At 43.0% G+C, this 19,336-nt stretch overlaps 1 protein-coding gene across 2 annotated transcripts in view; it reads right to left on the bottom strand.

The window, feature by feature from the left end:
* Window positions 1-19,336, bottom strand: part of LOC136864423 (uncharacterized) — a 995,241-nt gene that overhangs the window by 939,015 nt on the left and 36,890 nt on the right. For both annotated transcript variants that reach the window (XM_067141399.2, XM_067141400.2), the window contains exon 2: window positions 18,331-18,575. In XM_067141399.2, coding sequence (XP_066997500.2) covers window positions 18,331-18,413 — 83 coding nt within the window. In that variant the 5' untranslated portion in view covers window positions 18,414-18,575. The remainder of the gene's footprint in view (window positions 1-18,330; window positions 18,576-19,336) is intronic.

The raw sequence follows: 19,336 nt of genomic DNA, 5'->3' as shown, positions 1-19,336 counted from the left end.
AGAAACAAATTATGTGTGTTTAAGAATTACATTTATTTATCTATTTATTCTCAGGTAATTCTTAAATTCCATCTGTGTAATCTCTAGTTACCAAAGACACGTGGCAGTTCTTCTTGCCTTGGGACACAAGGCCTTTACTGTTTATAAGTTGTGACCTCTGAGAATGTTGAAATAACGCACACCATCACTGAAAAGTTGAGTCATCATAACCTCACCCCTCATGCATTTCAAAATAGTTTTTGTAGACTGTATAACGTTACGTACCGGCCCCGTGGTGTGGGGGTAGCGTGCTTGCCTCTTACCCGGAGGCCCCGGGTTCGATTCCCGGGATTCAGGGATTTTTACCCGGACCTGAGGGTTGGTTCGAGGTCCACTCAGCCTACGTGATTAGAATTGAGGAGCTATCTGAAGGTAATATAGCGGCCCCGGTCTCGAAAGTCAAGAATAACGGCCGAGAGGATTCGTCGTGCTGACCACACAACACCTCGTAATCTGCAGGCCTTCGGGCTGAGCAGTGGTCGCTTGGTAGCCAAGGCCCTTCAAGGGCTGTAGTGCCATGGGTTTTTTTTTACACAACCTTGACTCATCAATATTTGAAACTCAGTGAAGATTCACGGGCCTCCTCCGATAGTAACCGACCTTTAATATAATGGTATTTGTCTTACGCCCCAAAAAGTACCTTTATGGTTTTCGGAGACATCGATGTGCCGCAATGTTGTTCCTCAGGAATTGTTTAACGTGTCCCTAAATCTACCGACACGAGATTGATGTACTGTATATGAGTACCATCAAATACCATCGGACTCAGGCAGGATCGAACCTGCCAACTTGATATGGAAAGACCAGCGCTGTACCGCCTGAGCTACTCAGCCCGACTAACCGAACTTTACTGAGGGACGAAGTTAAATGCCACCTTGCAAGTGAGAAGGCTTTAAAGCCATATGACTGCATACAGAAAGCTTTTATATACATCTGTCAAAACTTTCCAGACAACCCGACATGTTCAATAGTCCGACCACAATCAGGGGCCAGAGAAGAAGACCGGCTGACCATGGACTGTGCCACTAGACAGTTAGCCCGCAGCACTTTAGGCTACGGTTTATATCAATGCGCAACAGCTTTAAAAACAGCCTAGCTCAGGGGCAAAATGTTACTCTTGTAAGCGATCGTGGGCTTGGCTGCTGGCTCGAGTGTGGCTTCAGCGTGTGTATATGGTTTTACCATTTAATCTTTCTCGGTAATAACAAAGTGAAAACGCCTCTGTGGTGTAGTGGTTAGTGTGATTAGTTGCCATCCCCGGAGGTCTGGGTTCGATTCCCGGCTCTGCCACGAAATTTAAAAAGTGGTACGAGGGCTGGAACCGGGCCCACTCAGCCTCGGGAGGTTAACTGAGTAGAGGTGGATTCGATTCCCACCTCAGCCTTCCTGGAAGTGGTTTTCCGTGGTTTCCCACTTCTCCTCCAGGCAGATGCCCGGATGGTACCTAACATAAGGCCACGGCCGCTTCCTTCCCTCTTCCTTGTCTATCCCTTCCAATCTTCCCATCCCCCGCAGGGCCCCTATTCAGCATAGCAGGTGAGGCCACCTGGGAGAGGTACTGGTCATCCTCCCCCGTTGTATCCCCCGACCCAGAGTTTGAAGTTCCAGGACACTGCCCTTGAGGCGGTAGAGGTGGGATCCCTCGCTGAGTCCGAGGGAAAAACCGACCCTGAAGGGTAAACAGATACCGTAAAGTAGAAGAATAACAAAGTGAAATTTCTTTAGAAATTATTATTTTTATTATTATCACCTTTAACGTGTTTCTCTTATTCAGTTGGCTAAAGGTGTTACAGAAAATAAGTTGAACTCTCAAAAACATTAGTCCACCACTTCTCTCTGCTTCATTACCCCCAATTGTACGATATTCATTTCACTCTGTGCATAACAAAAGCATTTCCGGGCCACTTTAGCACAATGGTTGTTGAATACCCTGATTGGGATGGAAGTAGGTGGAACCTCTTCAGTGGTGTCATCGGCACGAGTTGTCGCAAGTAACAGAGTCCTTTGTGCGAAGTGAAAAAGTTTTGAAATAGTATAAGAAAAAGACGGGCTGTGCCCATGGTCAAGTGGTTAGCACAACAGTTTCCCGGCTATTTAACTCAAGTTCGAATTCTGAGTCAGCCACAAATTTAAGACTTGTCTGAGAGTCTAAAGCGATATGCCCTCAGCACAAGTGGGAGAAAACTATGCTCTTGCTCATCCTAGAAATGATCTTTATTTCTCCAGTCCAACTTCAGGTGGCTGGAGGTAAAATATCAAAAGGCCACGACCGCTTCCTACCCAAACCCAGCCCAAACTGTACACACATAGAGATGTAACAAACAACATTCCCACGTCTGTTGACCACAATGTTCAACGCCTCGCACACGAAGCAACAGCAAACGCAACAGGCTACAAGAAAAGACACTTCTAAGATAAAGTGGTGACCTCTGAAAATGTTGTGGTGTAATTTCTGTAAATGACTACAACCGAAATAACGCAAACGATGTCTATTAGTTTGAGGGAAGGATTCAATGTTTGAAGGGTTTACAAGTGATGCAAGTAAAAAAAAGATATATTGGCCACAATTACGAAACTGTTCGAAGTATTACACATATGTTTTAAGAGGTACGACTATGCTAGGTAGTGGATTACGATGTGCAATGAAAAAAAAAAGTATTCTCCAAAACAATATATTTGCAGAATTCTAGTTAATTTACAGGTGAATGATGCGTGCACGCTAATAGCTGAAAATACACTGGCGAAAAATGAAATCCCAACACCAAGAAGGAGTACTGCTAGATAAACGGAATTCGGGAGGCGTGTTCGCACATCTGAATGATGACGCCAATTCAAATTTGCGTGCTAGTCGACGAAGAGTGGTGCTTGTAGCGCCACTATGATCTTGCAAAGCAAGTTAGCTTTAAATACCCTCTGGACACTTCGTGAACGTTACTATCTTCAAGACGCGCTCACCACACTTCAAGCATGGCTTGAGAAATAGAGAGTTAAAAGCAATGTGACCAAGAGCTCTGCTACGCTCTTCTCTAAGAGAACCAGAAGTGATCCTGACGGCCTGTATCTCTTTGGGGAGGTTATCCAGTAGTCTGACACTACCAAGCGCTTAGGCGTTGTATTAGACAGAGGATTTACGTATCGTCAACGTGTCACTAATAAAGCGGTCACAGCTAGCCGCCGACTTTCCAAATTATTCCCGCTTATGAAAGCCGAGAATGGGCCCACTAGAGAAAACAGACTCCTGTTGTACAAGACGACCACACTTCCGACCCTAGAGTATGCCAGAGTACCTGGGGCAGTGCAGCTATGTCGCACCTGGCGAAAGTGTGCAACGCGTTCATAAAAAGGCGCTGCACTTTATCTCCAGGGCGTCACAGTGCACGAGAAATTCAGATCTCCACAGGGAGAACAATATAGCTCCCATTACCAAGCTCATCAAGCTGCAAGCCAGGAAGCTCGAAGCTCTATGCCAAGCTGGATAATGCCAGGAGCCCTCTCATCAGCGAACTTGGGAATTATGAAACCAAAGGCCTCCGTCACAAAAGGCCTAAGGTCAGGGGGGCGGGGCTCCTTAACGTATCGGGCCACATTCAGACCAATAATGTTTTAACAATCCAGTCGCTAGCTAATTACATTAAGGATCAGCACTCAAGGCCCAATCTGAACCAACGAGACGGTGCTGTGTAAGCGTTAGTCATCGCCCGGTGTTGACTTTGTGAGGTAGGTGTGAGTCAACATGCCTTTAAGGAGACGAAGAAGGCAGTATCAGCAGCTTACTGAGTTTCAACGAGGCCGTCTCATAAGAGTATTGGAAGGTGGATGTTCTTTTCGCGATATTGCAGAAAGACTTGGCACGGCTGTGGTGGGTCGTAGTGCATCTGTAGCAGCAGTAAGAGCTTCAGTTGGCACCAGAGTGACACAGCGAATTATAACAAATCGATTACTTCAGGGACAGCTCCGAGCCAGAGGCCCTCTAGCGTTTATGTCACTAACTCCGAATCATTGCCCTCTGCGACTTCAGTGGTGTCAAGCTAGAGCTCATTGGAGTGGACATCTGTTGAGTTCTCAGATGACAGCGTTTCTGTCTTGGTGCCTGTGATGGCCGTAGGCTGGTAAGCAAGAGGCAAGATGAGCGCTTGGATGCAAGCTGTCTGCGGCGTCGACACACTGGACCTACATCAGGAGTTATGGTATGAGCAGCGATTTCCTCTGGCAGCAGGAGAACTCTCATCCCGGGTTCGATTCCCGGTCGGGTCGGGGATTTTAATCGCGTCTAATTCTTCTGGTGCGATGACTGGGTGTTTGTGCTTGTTCCAACACACTCCTCTTCGCATTCAGACAACACACTACACTACCAACCATCACAGAAACACGCAATAGTGATTACATCCCTCGATATAGGGTTGACGTCAGGAAGGGCATCCAGTCGTAATACAAGACAAAATCCACATATGCGACACATTTCGCACACGCGGCCCTATAGATGAGAGAAAAGCGGTAGAAGATTATTATTATTATTATTATTATTATTATTATTATTATTATTATTATTATTATTATTATTATTATTATTATTATTATTACGAAGGTTATCGCGAAAGTTTTTAGCAGCGCGTAAACCGTAATTCTGAGGACAATGGGATTATTTTCATTTGAAAGAGCGATGTTCTTCGACCTTGGAACATGCGCGCGCAACCCCTCCTAGCGGTAGTTCCTCCACAGCGAGGGAAGAAAGCACAGGCAGTGCTGAGTCAGATGATTATATGATTTATGATTATAAAAAGAAATTAAGTGCCGAAGAATGCCATTCTTCTTTGCTGCGCGTTTTTGGTGAGGCTGCCCCTTCTAGAGCCACAGTTGGAAATTGGTTTCGCGAGTTCTGAAGGGGTCGGCAGTCAACTGAAGATGAACCTCGTCCCGGTTGCCCAGCAACAGCTGTGACCCAAGAAGACATTGATGCTGTTAGGGAAATGATCAAAGCAGATCCACATCTTACATTTTGTGACATTGAAGGGACCCTAAATATTGGGTCAAGAGCAGCGCAGACCATCGTTCATGATTATTTAGACCTTACCAAGAGATGTGCCCGTTGGGTACCACATTCCCTGGCAGAAAGCCAAAAGGAGGAGGGAGTGGACTGGTGTCATTTCATGCTAGAAAAATTCAATGGAGGGCAGTCCGAAGACACTTACAATATCGTCACAGGTGATGAAGCATGGGTCTACCATTATGACCCTGAAATAATAATAATAATGCTATTTGCTTTACGTCCCACTAACTACTTTTTAAGGTCTTCGGAGACGCCGAGGTGCCGGAATTTAGTCCCGCAGGAGTTCTTTAACGTGCCAGTAAATCTACCGACACGGGGCTGTCGTATTTGAGCACCTTCAAATACCACCGGACTGAGCCAGGATCGAACCTGCCAAGTTGGGGTTAGAAGGCCAGCGCCTTAACCGTCTGAGCCACTCAGCCCGGCATGACCCTGAAACGAAAAGACAATCTTCTGTGTGGTGCTTTCCAGGGGAGGAACCACCCACAAAAGTTCGACGAAGTCGGAGCTCCGGAAAGAAGATGGTGGCAACTATTTTTACGAAAATGGGGCATCTCACCTCTGTGACCTTTGACACACGTCGTACAGTCAATGCTGAATGGTATGTGAATGACTGTCTTCCCAAAGTCCTCGCCACTTGAAGGTCACAGCACCCAAAGTCCAAGAGTGGGCACCTTCTGCTGCATCACGACAATGCATCTGCACACAGGGCTGCTAGAACAATGGACTTTTTGGAAAGGGCAAAGTGCGAGTGTTACCTCACCCCCCGTATTCACCTGACCTGGCCCCATGTGACTTCTTTCTGTTCCCTAAGACCAAGGAAAAAAGACGTGGGCAGTGGTTTTCGTCCGATGAAGAGGCCATTGCAGCGTACGAGAGTGCACTAAGTGACATCCCGAAAGAAGCTTGGACTGAAACGTTTTCTAAGCGGTTTCAGAGAATGGAAAAATGTATACGTGCTAATGGAGAGTATTTTGAAAAGTTGTAATTGTTGTTTCGCAAATACAATTTTTTTTTCTCCCACTCTTCTAAAAACTTTATTTCTTGCTTTTCTGCATCTTAATCAATGATCTGCCCCAATGATCAGTGTTTCAGGTGCATATAGTGCCTCAAGCTTTATTACAGTATTGTAATGCCTTAATTTTGCATTTCGGGATATAGATTTTTTAAAAATTATATCTGCTCCAAGTGAGTCTGTATGCTCTTTGTAGTTTAGAGATGCTTTCTTCGTTTGCTTCACGACTCAGTCGTGAAGGTTGTATGACTTCTCCCAGGTATTTGAATTTAGACACTTGGGTTATTTTGCCATATTTGGGTTTTCATTGGTTGTCCATCTAGGTACCGAAGGGATCCTTCCATATAGTGAGTTTTCTGGTATGAGATCTGGAATCCTGTTCTGGATGCAATTTCATGGAATTTTTCAATGGATGCAATCGCTTCCTATCTGTTGCTGGACAACACTGCTAAGTCATCAGCGAAGGCCAAACACTGTAATGGATGATGATGATGATGATGATGATGATGATGATGATGATGATGCTTGTTGTTTAAAGAGGCCTAACATCTAAAGTCATCGGCCCCTACACTGTAAATTAATTTTGTTTCCACGTAATTTGCCAAGGGTTTAACTTCTCTTTCCCCAAGTCCTAATTATTTTTCGAAAACAGATTAAACAATAAAGGGGACAAGCCATCTCCTTGTCAGACTCCTGCTTTTCCGTCAAATGGTTCAGACAATTGTCCTAAGAATTTGACCTCTGAAGTAGTGAATGTTAGTGTTCGCATGATTAGTTCTCTTGTTTTCCTGTCTACTTTGAATTCTTCTTTTTAAAGTCCACAAAAGTAATCACCGTTTGCCTGCTTTTACGAATTTGTAGAATGGTCTTAAGGCTAAGAATCTGTTCTGCGCACGACCTGCCTTTCCTGAACCCTACCTGATATTCTCCAAGCAAATGATCTGTTTACATTTCAAGTCTCTTGAGTAAGAGTTTTGAAAGAATTTTGTAGGTGACTGCTAGTAGGGAAATACCTCTGTAGTTACTTATGTCAGTTTTATCCCCTTTCTTACGTAATGGGGCAATTATTGCACACTTCCACTCTTAACGAATTGTTTCACCGGCACAGATATCTGTACGAACTTTATGAATTTCCACATTTCAGCAATTATACCACCTTCCCCTGGAGCTTTCTGGTCTTTTTAACTCGTGTATTATTTGTTCCGCTTCTTCTGTTGTTGGAGGCTCTGAGTCCGGATTCGGTTCTGATGCTTCAAAAGTGAGTTGGTCAGTAGGATGTTCGCAATTTAGAAGGTCTTTGAAATGAACTGCCAAAATTTACAGTTGTCTTCATTATCCGTTTCTAAAGTCCCATTCGGTCAATGAAGACAGAATGAGTGCCCTATAACTCGTCAGTTCTTCTTTAAATGTTCTCTAAAAGTTCGTGGTATTGTTTTATTATTATTATTATTATTATTATTATTATTATTATTATTATTATTATTATTATTATTAAGCCCACCGAGAAACCTTATATCATTCTTGGATGAGCCGGGAATGAAATCCTTCAAGTAAGTGGTAGATTAATGCACCCATCTTGCCAGGGACGTGGGTGTAATTTAACCTAGACCTAACCTTTCCCTCTTTTTTTTTTTTTTTTTTTTTTTTTTTTTTTTGCTCTGCGGTCTGCAGCTCAACAATCGTACTTTCTGTCGCCACAGTCGTAAGATATCGAATGTCTCTCACCCCTTCACTTATAATAACACTTCAATCAAATCCTCTGCATTCTGCATGCGAGCTTATAGTCGACCATGACCATCCAGACAAAATATAATTACGACGACGAAAGAAGCAAAGCAAGTGCAGGAAGAGAGATTAACGACAGAGATACCAGACCGGGCACATTTAAACCACTTCATACCCTGCGTGTACACTCTTAATAGGGAAGAACAAACACAGTCTGACCTCTAAGTAATTCCATCTGGCACGAGGAAAGTATTCATTCGTACACAATAACACGCATTTTTTAATTATCTATTGTTTATGCATTTCTCTCCAGAGGCTTTCCGTACAGAGGGTTCCGGGTTCGATTTACGGCTGGATCAGGGATTTTAATCGCGTCTGGTTAGTTCCCTTGAATCGGGGACTCGGTATTTCTCTTTGCTCCAACACAATCCTCCCCATATTCACACAATAAATCATAAACCAACACCACAGCAACACGCAATAGTCATAACTACGGGCGAATTTCTATGGCAAGTCATGTTATTTTCCTTAACATTATATCATGCAGTCTTGTATTTTCAACACGTTTCCAAGCATGATAATCAAAACTAAACAGGCTTTATTGGCCAAGTTTATACTTAATATTTAGGCTTTTTAAAGTTTTGTGGCATATTTTGAACAAAATCTCAATTATAACGACATATTTGGGCAAGTGTTCATTTGAATTTCGTTCTATAAAAATCAGAGTAAGCATTAGAAATTATTTTTCAGAATAGACTGGAATATACTTTTACTGAAGAACCACTGAAGAGTAGTGTATGGAATGTTTCTAGCAGGTAAGAGTTATTGTTTGCTGGCTGGGTCAGTTCTGGAAACCAGGCCATTGTTTACACAGAAGCAGAGGCAATTCTGCACTTAGTTATCGTTGTTCCTTATACCTCCTTCGCCCTTTCCTCATCCTCCCTCAATATGCTTAATGATCTTGGTTACTGAGGGAGCATCTGTCATTCAGTTGCTTTCAATATGCCTAAAACGAAAGTCTCCGTTAGTGAGAAGTTGCGAAGTTTTATTCGATAATTCGGTGAAAACATTCACTATGGCATAAGTGACATTATTCCGTAAATTTTGTGGAGTAAAAGTTACTTCCGAAAAACACTTCACTGTGCTACAACAAACACAATGTCTATAATACTGCGAAACGTAAGAACTGTGTAACTAGACATTCTGCGCTCGAAAACAGGCAACGTCTGCTATTCGAAACCCCGACATTAAGTTCATAGTGTTCACAAATTTCGCAAGATGTCTGCAAGATAATAGTTTCGTCTAAACTCTATGAAGCCATTTAATCCCGCCTTCCCACCATATTTCACTATTTCAGGTCTAATTTAATCCATTCTACCACTTGATATTAGTGGAGTTTATTTATCATCCTTACCACTTCCTCCAGCGAAATGTCATTAACTTCATTACCCCCCCTCCCCGTGAACTCCGTTGTTCGCGACGTCAACAGAAAGTTTTCCTTTTACGTTGATAAGAATTTCAAAATATTCCTTCTACAGGTTCAGCGATCACTGGCATTTTGAAAGGGATGGTGCGATCAATGGTAGAAAGTAAGATGGATGAAAATTAGTGCGGTTTCAGACCACAGACAGGATTTAAGGATGAGATTTTCAGGATGCCCCCGGTAACTGAAAAATGCTACGAGAGAAATAGACAGTTGTATGGCAATACAGCAAGAAAATATGTTAGCCGCATTGAGGGATTATGGGATAAAGTGTAGTATTAAAAGCAATAATGGCATTTATGTTGACAATTGGTCTGCAGTGATAACTGATGGTAGAATGAGTTCTTAGTTCAAGGTACTTACAGCGGTTAGATAAGGCTGTAATATTTCACCCTTGCTGTTCATAATAAGCAATGGATAAGGTATACAGTGACTGGGTGGGATTCGTTTAGGTGGAAGCGTAGTAAGCAGTTTGGTCTATGCTGCCGACTTAGTCTTAATGGCAGATTGTGCTGAAAGCCTGCATTGTAATATCTTGTAACTTGAAAATAGGTGCAGTGTGTGTGATATGAAAATTAGTAAGTCATTCTATTCCCTTCTTACAATTGGCTTTACGTCGTAACGGCGCAGATAGGTCTTGCGGGGACGATGCGACGACAGGAAAGGGCAAGGAGTAGGAAGGAAGCGGCCTTGGCCTTAATTAAGGAACAGTCCCAGCATTTACCTGGTGTGAAAATGGGGAACCACGAAAAACCATCTTCAGGGCTGCCGACAGTGGGATTCGAACCCACTATCTGCCGAAAGCAAGCTCAAAGCTGCGCACCGCTAACTGCACGGCCTACTCGTTCTGTTATTTCCACGACAAAAGTGATGTCAGTATGGAAGAAACCTAAGAATGTCAGGTTGGAAATACAAACCTGAAACAGGTAGACCTAGTATTCAGGATATGTATTCTCCCAGGATGGTAGTAAAATAAGTGAGATAGAATCAAGGTGCAGCAAAGCTAATGCACTGAGTTCGCAGTTGCGATCAACAGTATTCTGTACGAAAAAAATCAGTTCCCGAACGAAACTATCCTTACAACGGCCTGTTTTTTTTTATGATGATGCTTGTTGTTTAAAGGGGGCTAACATCTAAGGTCATCGGCCCCATTATCTGTTTTTAGGCCAACTTTGCTGTACGGGAGTGAAAGCTGGGGAAACTCAGCATATCTTATTCATAAGTTAGAATTACCAGACATTAAAGCAGCAAGAATGATTGCTAGTACAGTTAAATGGGAGCAGTATCAGGAAGGTACTCGGAATGAGGTGATAAAGGCCATGTTAGAACTCCATGAATGAAGCGGTATGCATAAAACGGCTTCGGTGGTAGAGTCATGTGAGACGAATGGAGGATGATAGATTACCTACAATATTGCTACATTAAAATACTAACGTTTTCATAATCCAGCTTTTGGTTTTACGTGACTGTTCATATCGTGATCATAGCTGCGGGAACTCAATTATACGTCAAATCCGAAGCATAGGGATGTTATCTTCATTTCAAAATTCCTATTTCTTTCGAACCGCGTCCACATTTGTGAAAAGCTAGTGTCAATGTAATTCGGCTATTACGCCCTAACCATGACGAATAGAATACCTAGTGAGATCAATCACTGAGTCCAAGCGCGCTCCCGCAGAGCGGTACTAGTGGAGCCAATCACCTACGCTACACCGTACGTTAATAAACAAATACAACACCCAATTGTTTAGACTTATGAATAATACTGTCAGAGAGTTGTAAATAATATTCTCAGCACCCACGAAGAAATATCTTTGGATAAAGTGGAACATTACTTAAAAAATGACTTTTTTAAACAGACTACATAAAACATTAAACATTCCGTGCTTTTAATCTGCCCCCGTAGTAAATTGATCCTTGCTTTGGCCCAGAAAAGATTTGCGTTGTTTAGTCGCCTTTTGAGAGTTACCTACTAGTGGCTTTTGGGCATCGGTAAGAGAACTGGACTGGCCGTGAATTTGACTATCACTAGGCTGACCTTGAATTTCACTGCTACACTCACATCGTGATTCTTGCTCCTTATCCTCTTGAAACTGTCTTCATTCCTTTTTCTATTGGGTGCCTTTCGCGATTTTACCTTAATGGATAGATATATCGGTAAATTTGGAAAAATATGAGGCACCGCTCCTGGTTTTAATCCCCAACTCACACCAGGAAGTTCAACGACTTTACCGTTCACAATGAAACAGCCCGCCTTTATAATTAAATCTGTCGAAAAATACAGGTCGCATATTCTGCTTTTAACGGACAATTGCTTACCTTTCTTTCTTAATCTGCTTACCCTCCAGGATTGGTTTTTCCCTCGGACTCAGCGAGGGATCCCACCTCTACCGCCTCAAGGTAGTGAGACATTGGGTTGGGGGATACAACTAGGGAGAATGACCAGTACCTCGCCCAGGCGGCCTCACCTGCTATGCTGAACAGGGGCCTTGCTGGGGAATGGCAAGATTGGAAGGGATAGACAAGGAAGAGGGAAGGGAGTGGCCGTGGCCTTAAGTGAGATACCATCCCGGCATTTGCTTGGAGGAGAAGAGGGAAACCACGGAAGACCACTTCCAGGATGGCTGAGGTGGGAATCGAACCCACCTCCACTCAGTTGACCTTCCGAGGCTGAGTGGACCCCGTTCCAGCCCTCGTACCACTTTTCAAATTTCGTGGCAGAGCCGGGAATCGAACCCGGGCCTCCGGGGGTGGCAGCTAATCACACTAACCACTACACCACAGAGGCGGACTCAATTGCTTATCTTTCCGCGGAATAACTCTGTTCCCCTTCGCAAACAGATTATTTTATTTTGGTGGTATAAAAAGTCGTCTATCAGGCTTCCTTACGTAACCCGATTTACAACCAGGAATGAAACAGTACGACATTTTCTCGAAATAATAGAAATTTAGTTGATTGCACACACAAAGCACTGCACAGATATTAATACAGACTTTCGGGAAATATCAAAACAAATAGATTCCCTTGATAGGCGTTAACATTGTTACCCTGACTTCATGCACGCAAGCTATTACCTTGGTCGACAATTTGGCGCACGTGCTGTTGTAGATGGTTCCTCGCGACTGCAGTGCCACACTTCGGCGGGGACACCAACGACAATGTTGAGAGAGCAGAGTGATCACACTAGGTATTCTATTCGTCATGCCCTAACTATCGTTTCGGGAACAGGGTCACCACAGTAAGTAGCAACACGGACAAGCTATACATTTCATGGGTAGACAGCGGGAAAGGGAAATCGGTTTTCAACTGGAAATTTCTTAAAACATATACTGTAGTTACAGAAGAAATATATTCTGAGGGATAGAAAACACTCAATTTAAAAGTTTTGTCAAGTAACACTGTGATCTCACGTGCTGAAGATAAGCGTCGAATGCGTCAGGACTAATGCAGACACTTTAAAACTCGGAATGGGAGGGAATGTGATAGTAAAATGAACGTAACTGACGGGTAATCATGAAGTGAGCTAATTGCCCCGTTGCCCTGAGGTCGAGTTCGAAAAACGCCAGTGCCCATTGCCCGTGGGTGGGTGGGGGTGGGGGGGTGGAGTTAAGACCAAAGCAAGTTGGCTAGGTGACATGGTTTAGCTGTGAGTTTGCATTCCAGAGATGGTAGGTTCGGAAGACCTGAAGATTATTTTCTGTTGTTTTCCATGTTCACATCATGCGAAGGAAGGTAAATTTAGATCTAATATATTTCGCATTCTTGTGCTGTTGAGAACAGATAAGTCCTGCATTATCACGTAAGTTCACCCCCCTTAGATTGGTATAAGCTGGGACACTAAAATGTGGTAAATATTTTCATTCAAAATCAGTATAAGAAATAATTATCGTCCGCAACAGCGGAAATAAAAGTACCAATTGTACAAGATTATACGGTAACATTTGTTTCAATAACAATTGCTCACTCCAGTTATTCCTGAAGTCGCTGGAACCTCCCAATCTCATTTTGGTATTAGCCAGCGGTTTAAGGCCAGATACCCTTTCCGATGAGCAGAACAGACAGTTGTGTATATGTTTCGTAGATCTAGAAAAAGCATATGACAGAGTACCGAGGGAAAAGATGCTAGCCGTACTGAGAGATTATGGGATTAAGTATAGATTATTAAAAGCAAATCCAAATTTTCAGGTGAAAGTCTCAACAACCGGGATTCAAACTTCAGCCTTCTAGGTGAAGCCATTTGTATGCCAATAAAGCTATCCATACGAGGCTGAGGTACTTCAGCACCTTCAAATACCACCGTATTTTTCCCGGAGTCGAACCCACCAACTTGAACTCAGATCTACTCAGCCTGGCTGCTACCAATCTGTATACCCCAAAATTATAGTTATTTTGACGAAACTATGATGTTGGCGGGAGTACACAATATGTAGAGGACAATTCTGCTACAGCTGATCCTTTTACATCCAGGTCATCTGTGTTGGAAAAGCAAATTACATTTGAAACCAAATGTGCGATAGGTATTTTGACGAAACTATAGTGTGTTGGCGGGAGTACACAATATGTAGAGGACAATTTTGCTAGAGGTGATACTTTTAGAACCAGGTCATCCAACGGGTCCCGAGTTCGATTCCCGGAAGGGTCGGGAATTTTAACCATCATTGGTTAATTTCGCTGGCACGGGGGCTGGGTGTATGTGTCGTCTTCATCATCATTTCATCCTCATCACGACGCGCAGGTCGCCTATGGGAGTCAAATTAAAAGACCTGCACCTGGCAAGCCGATGTGTTCGGACACCTCACGCCACTAAAAGCCATACGCCATTTTATTATTATTATTATTATTATTATTATTATTATTATTATTAAGGTGTGGCCAGACTTACAACAGTGCACTACCTGTCAAGAGTGACCATTATAATCGTACTGTTTGCCGGAAGTCGCCCAGCTCCTGACTTGAATCATTACAATAATTTACCTCCTATGCCCTCACCTTATATTAACGTTCACACGACGAAACTCGCTGTGTCATCACGAAGAACCTCGAATTTTGTTGGTAACTAGTACTGTAAAGCATTTCCTTACAACGGCGAGAAAATAATTCGACAGTGATTACCTGACATTACAGTACACACGCGTAGGCTCGCGTATTTTGATGACATGAAGTTCCGTACACATGTATGTAAGAAACATGCAACTAACATTCTATTTATAAATGTATCTGTAACCAATCTCGTCTGATATTGACCCAGAATACTAAAAGCGTAACCAAACTAGTCTTTGTATTTGAGCAACTAATTCATAATTTAATTTTCGAACGTGACCTGTAATTAGATTAGCATACGCATTCAACGGTTTTTGGCTAGCTGTGTAAAATAGTTGGTTAGGCCTTCGCCTACCATTCTCAAATATATTAGTGTAACTATTTTGACTAAACCATTCCCTGCAACATATAAACCGCCTGCAGTGTACGAAAATATTGAATTTAAAGCTGCAGCCCCAAGCCTGGATACAAGTGTGAGGGAACGTTGCACTGCTGTGTATTATTAGACCTACATTAGGATATATTTTAGCATCTTCAAGCAGTCGAAGATACCGCTATCAAAGTTCAGCAAGTGGAAAATGACCTACTTACAAGTCATAATTCGATGAGCGCAATACGACCGTTTAGGAGTGGGGAGAGTAACAGAATCTGCCCCGGATTACTTCTCTTCGGAATATCCCATCGTACAGAATTCATAAGCGTAACTCGAATTCACACAAACTATGAAACTTGAGACCTCATCGAAAGGACTGTCATACGGTAACTATCAGGTACTAAGCTTCTTAGGTAATACAGCGTGGAATTACTAACATGCCAGTATCATATTAAAACATTCAGATACAAAGGGAATGTAAGAAAAAGCACACAAGGTACCGTAATGTCGGAATGGAAAGTTTACGAACTATATGCAAGATTTGAGAACTCGTCAGTGAAGTCACCTAAGGGTCTAGGGCAGGGCCTCTCAAACGCCCAAACTCTCACGCGTGCAAAGCGAGGCGCAGAGACTCCGTGCACTGTGCATCGGTCCGTCTCGGCTCAACTCGGCTTAACTCGGATGGTGTAGTGCGCCGAGCGCGACGAAGCGTTCGGTGATAGACGGCTTGTTTGTCAGTGAAACAGATAAGCGCAAGACAACAACATAATAATCGAGCAACCTGTTTCGAAGAAAGCAAAGACTTCCGAAAGTCCACTTCAATCGAACTGGGAACTTTCGTATTTTTTTTGTCAGTCGTGATGATAAAGCCGAATGCTTAATCCGTGGGACAAAAATTATGTGATAAGTTAATCAAAGAGATCTATTTTCCAATACAAAGGCTTTGCTCAAATTCTACGAGAATTTGTCGAAGGAAGATTTTCCTACGCTGCATCGAGAAGCAGCTAAGATTATTTCTATGTTTGGTTCCACATGTATATGTGAAAGGTATTTTTTCCTGTTTTGACTTGTACGAAAACAAGATTGCGTGCGAGTAGGCCTATTTCTGATTGTAATTTAAGGAAGGCTCTCAGAATTGCTGTCAGCCGGTCCCTTGTTCCAGGCATAACTGGTATCATTGCAAAGATAAACGAAAAGAAGAGCTAGAGAAGATAAATTGTCTACTCAAACCAAATTGAAAGAAGAGTGTTTTAACACCGGTAACATTGTCCCATACACCAGTGTCACCGCTCACTGCACATAAACATTTCGCAGTGAGGGGAGAATCAGCGGTGAAGGTGGAGAAGGCGAAGACAGGCCGAACGGGTGAGACAGGTGTAGTGGAGTAGGGATTTGCACTCTGGTCAACCTAGTGAAGTCGTGTCCTGCACCTTGCGCCGTGCAGTGAACAGGCGCATGCACCCTGAGTACCAAACAGGAGTTTCAACATTTTTAAACTACCAAAATATTAAACATGAAACAAGACTCGTATTGTGCGAATGTAATCATATATTGTAATGTATTTTAAAATCTCTTCTAACCCACAAAAGGATAGGTGTTTGCGTTTCATCGTAGAAACCAGGAAGCCAATAGGAAACTAAGAGTGAACTGGGAAGGCACTGAGTTCGAGCAATGCTTTACGCCCAGTTACCGCATAAAGGTAACTCTCATATCGAACTCACTGAGTCAATACAAAGCACAAAGCGGCAGCCCAGAACATCATTTAGGAATTTATCGGTACGATTTCTGGTGCCCGGCCTGAAGAACTGTAGTAAGAACATCTGCCATGGCACAATCCTTCTCTGCCGCAAAATAGACTTGTCCTGTATGGTACAAATCTGTGCACGCAAGGCAGACAGATGTGGCCCTGAAGGAAGTCGCCACACACATGGATGTTTGAGACCGACACCTGCAGGTGTTGCACCTACAGATGTACGCAGGGAGCCGGCTGTAGGTGCAAAAATAAAGAAGATCGAGGAAAATGAGCAACACAACGAACCAACAGAACTTCGACTTAAATCCAGAAGCAGCTCTCTGCGCTCAACATCAATGCTAAATGCACCAACAAAGAAAGCTACAGAAAAGTTGAGTACAACGAAATCATGCTACCCACAGACATGAGTGAGACCAACAGAATCCCTACTAGTTGAATGTAACCTCCAACGGACATCGTGGAAATCTTCGAACCGGTTGAGAACAAGTACAGCGATAACAAAGGACAACCTGCCAAAGTGAAGCCAAGAAAAACGACGGCATGTTACTGCGGAGAGGTACAGACAATGAAACACCTCTGTCAGTGCCCATACTGCCGTGAAGAAGAGTTAATTATGGGATAAGATAATGCCTTAACAGTTGCTCGCTTCTGGGCGATGACTGTGTAGATATTTGCAGAAGAGTTCAAATAACAGTTTCAGAAGGATTAAATCGGACGATCTTCGACGAACAGCCTCGTAAAACAATCCACGAGAGACTACTGACGTAAATTTACGACATTCAAATTACAACATTATTTATGTCAGGTGTGCGCCTCCTTCAGTGATCCACGCATGTGAAAGTCTCGCGACGGGCATGGTCGTCCAACTGCAGGCGCTGAGCTGTGTGCCGTTAGAATGGATACTAATGCAGATTATGTTAAATAATTCATGTAATTCAACATGATGTAACTATTTCAATATGTGTGCCACAGCTCTTTTACTTGTATGAAGTTCTGCGGCAACAGCGTCTCTCACAATATTTACTTCCTACGTATCCCATTAACATAACCTCAATGGACGAGTTGTCGCAAGAAGCACACCATGCTGGCGTAATCTCTTCCCTACATCCCGGAATATACTGCGATCTGGATGTCGTCTGTATAGACAATGATAAACATAAAGCACAGCTGCATGACGTTTATTGCGAAGACGTTCTCCAAATATAAGCAGCATATCCACAAGTTCATCATACGTATATAACCAGACTGTTCTATTCCTATGTATTTGACTAGACGGAATATTTACGCACTAGACCTGTTTACAGAGACCCGACAGCGTGTTTAAGCAAATCGAGTTCTCGGTTAGTCTGGAGCCCACCAAGTGAGTTGGCAGTCCACTTAGAGTCGCGTAGCTGTGAGCTTACTTTCTTGAGATGGTGGGTTCGAATCACATCATCAGCAGACCTGAAGATGATTTGCCGTGGTTTCCCATTTTCACACCAGGCAAATGCTGGGGCTGTACCTTAATTAAGGCTACGGTCGCTACCTTCCCAATCCCAGCCCTTCTGCCATCCTTGCGTCGCCGAAATCCTTCGACGTGTTAGTGCGACGACGTTAATCCACTAGCTAATTTGCAGCCCCTGCAAGATTCGGCAACTTCTCCGAATTTACGCTGTTGCGTGTAGCCGTTTCGTGTATCGCAACGAAAGCTTCTACTGCGGACCAGGTAGACTACACATTCTACTGTAGAGTATGTATCTGAAGCAGCCGGTACACAAACAATACAACGTTAAACACCCTAGATAACAATCAAAACCAAAGTACATTACGTAATGACGGCTAACAAACTGTTGGTCACAGCATGCTTATACATACCTGTTGTTGGACGATCCAGAAGAAGGCGGAGACTTGGAGGTCTTCCGAAACACTGGTAGTTTCCACCACCCACTCATCACCATTACACTAGCTAACACTGTTCTAGTCTCATGACGAACTCTTCATGTTACACTATTTCACTTTTCACAACGTCCCGATTATATTAAATGTATTCATGGTCTTTGTAACGGGACCATTACATTCTCGAAGATGTTGCACTGTTTCTGGATGTTCCTCTGGCAACCCTGTTTAAAGATAAGTCGTGTTGTAGAAGACATTAACATTTTCATTTTTGTAATCACGTGCTGAAATATTATAGAGTTTAGTTGTATTTTCTAAGCCTCAGTAAAATTAAGTGTTAGAAAGGACGGTACATTAATCTTTTTTTTACAATATGCTTTACGTCGCACCGACACAGATAGGTACCATGGCGACGATGGTATAGGAAAGGCCTAGGAGTGGGAAGGAAGCGACCGTGAACCATGGAAAACCATCTTTAGGGCTGTCGACAGTGGGGTTCGAACCCACTATCTCCCGGATACAAGTTCATAGCTGCGCGGCTCTAACCGCACTGCCAACTCGCCCGGTTGGTACACTAATCCAGACGTAAGTCTGCCAGGGATTATTGATGTAGCCCACCTTCACCCTAAAGTCCAAGGATCCAAGGCTTTTTTCCGGAACCTATGGTTGGCAATTGCATTTCGATGTTTGGAGCATGTAATTGCCATTCTAATAGGAGATTAATATTTTATTCATTTTCCATCAAAATCTAAAACAAAAAAGAATGCTGTATTGTTTAAGACCTACTTTTTTGAATGCTGGCGTTTTCTAATGAACACACACAATGGAACAGAAAACGGAAAGAAATGAATATCAATAATCAAACGCGTGTTTTATTTCGACTCAACCTCTATTAACATATTTTGGTGAACATTCATATTAAAAAACGTATTAACTAATGGATTAATATTTTATAAAAGACTAGCATGATACCCGTGCTTCGCTA

Source organism: Anabrus simplex, chromosome 2, assembly GCF_040414725.1.
Source record: "Anabrus simplex isolate iqAnaSimp1 chromosome 2, ASM4041472v1, whole genome shotgun sequence".
Lineage (NCBI taxonomy): Eukaryota > Metazoa > Arthropoda > Insecta > Orthoptera > Tettigoniidae > Anabrus > Anabrus simplex.
The sequence above is the reverse complement of the archived record's forward strand: the minus strand, read 5'-3'. Positions and strand labels throughout refer to the sequence as shown.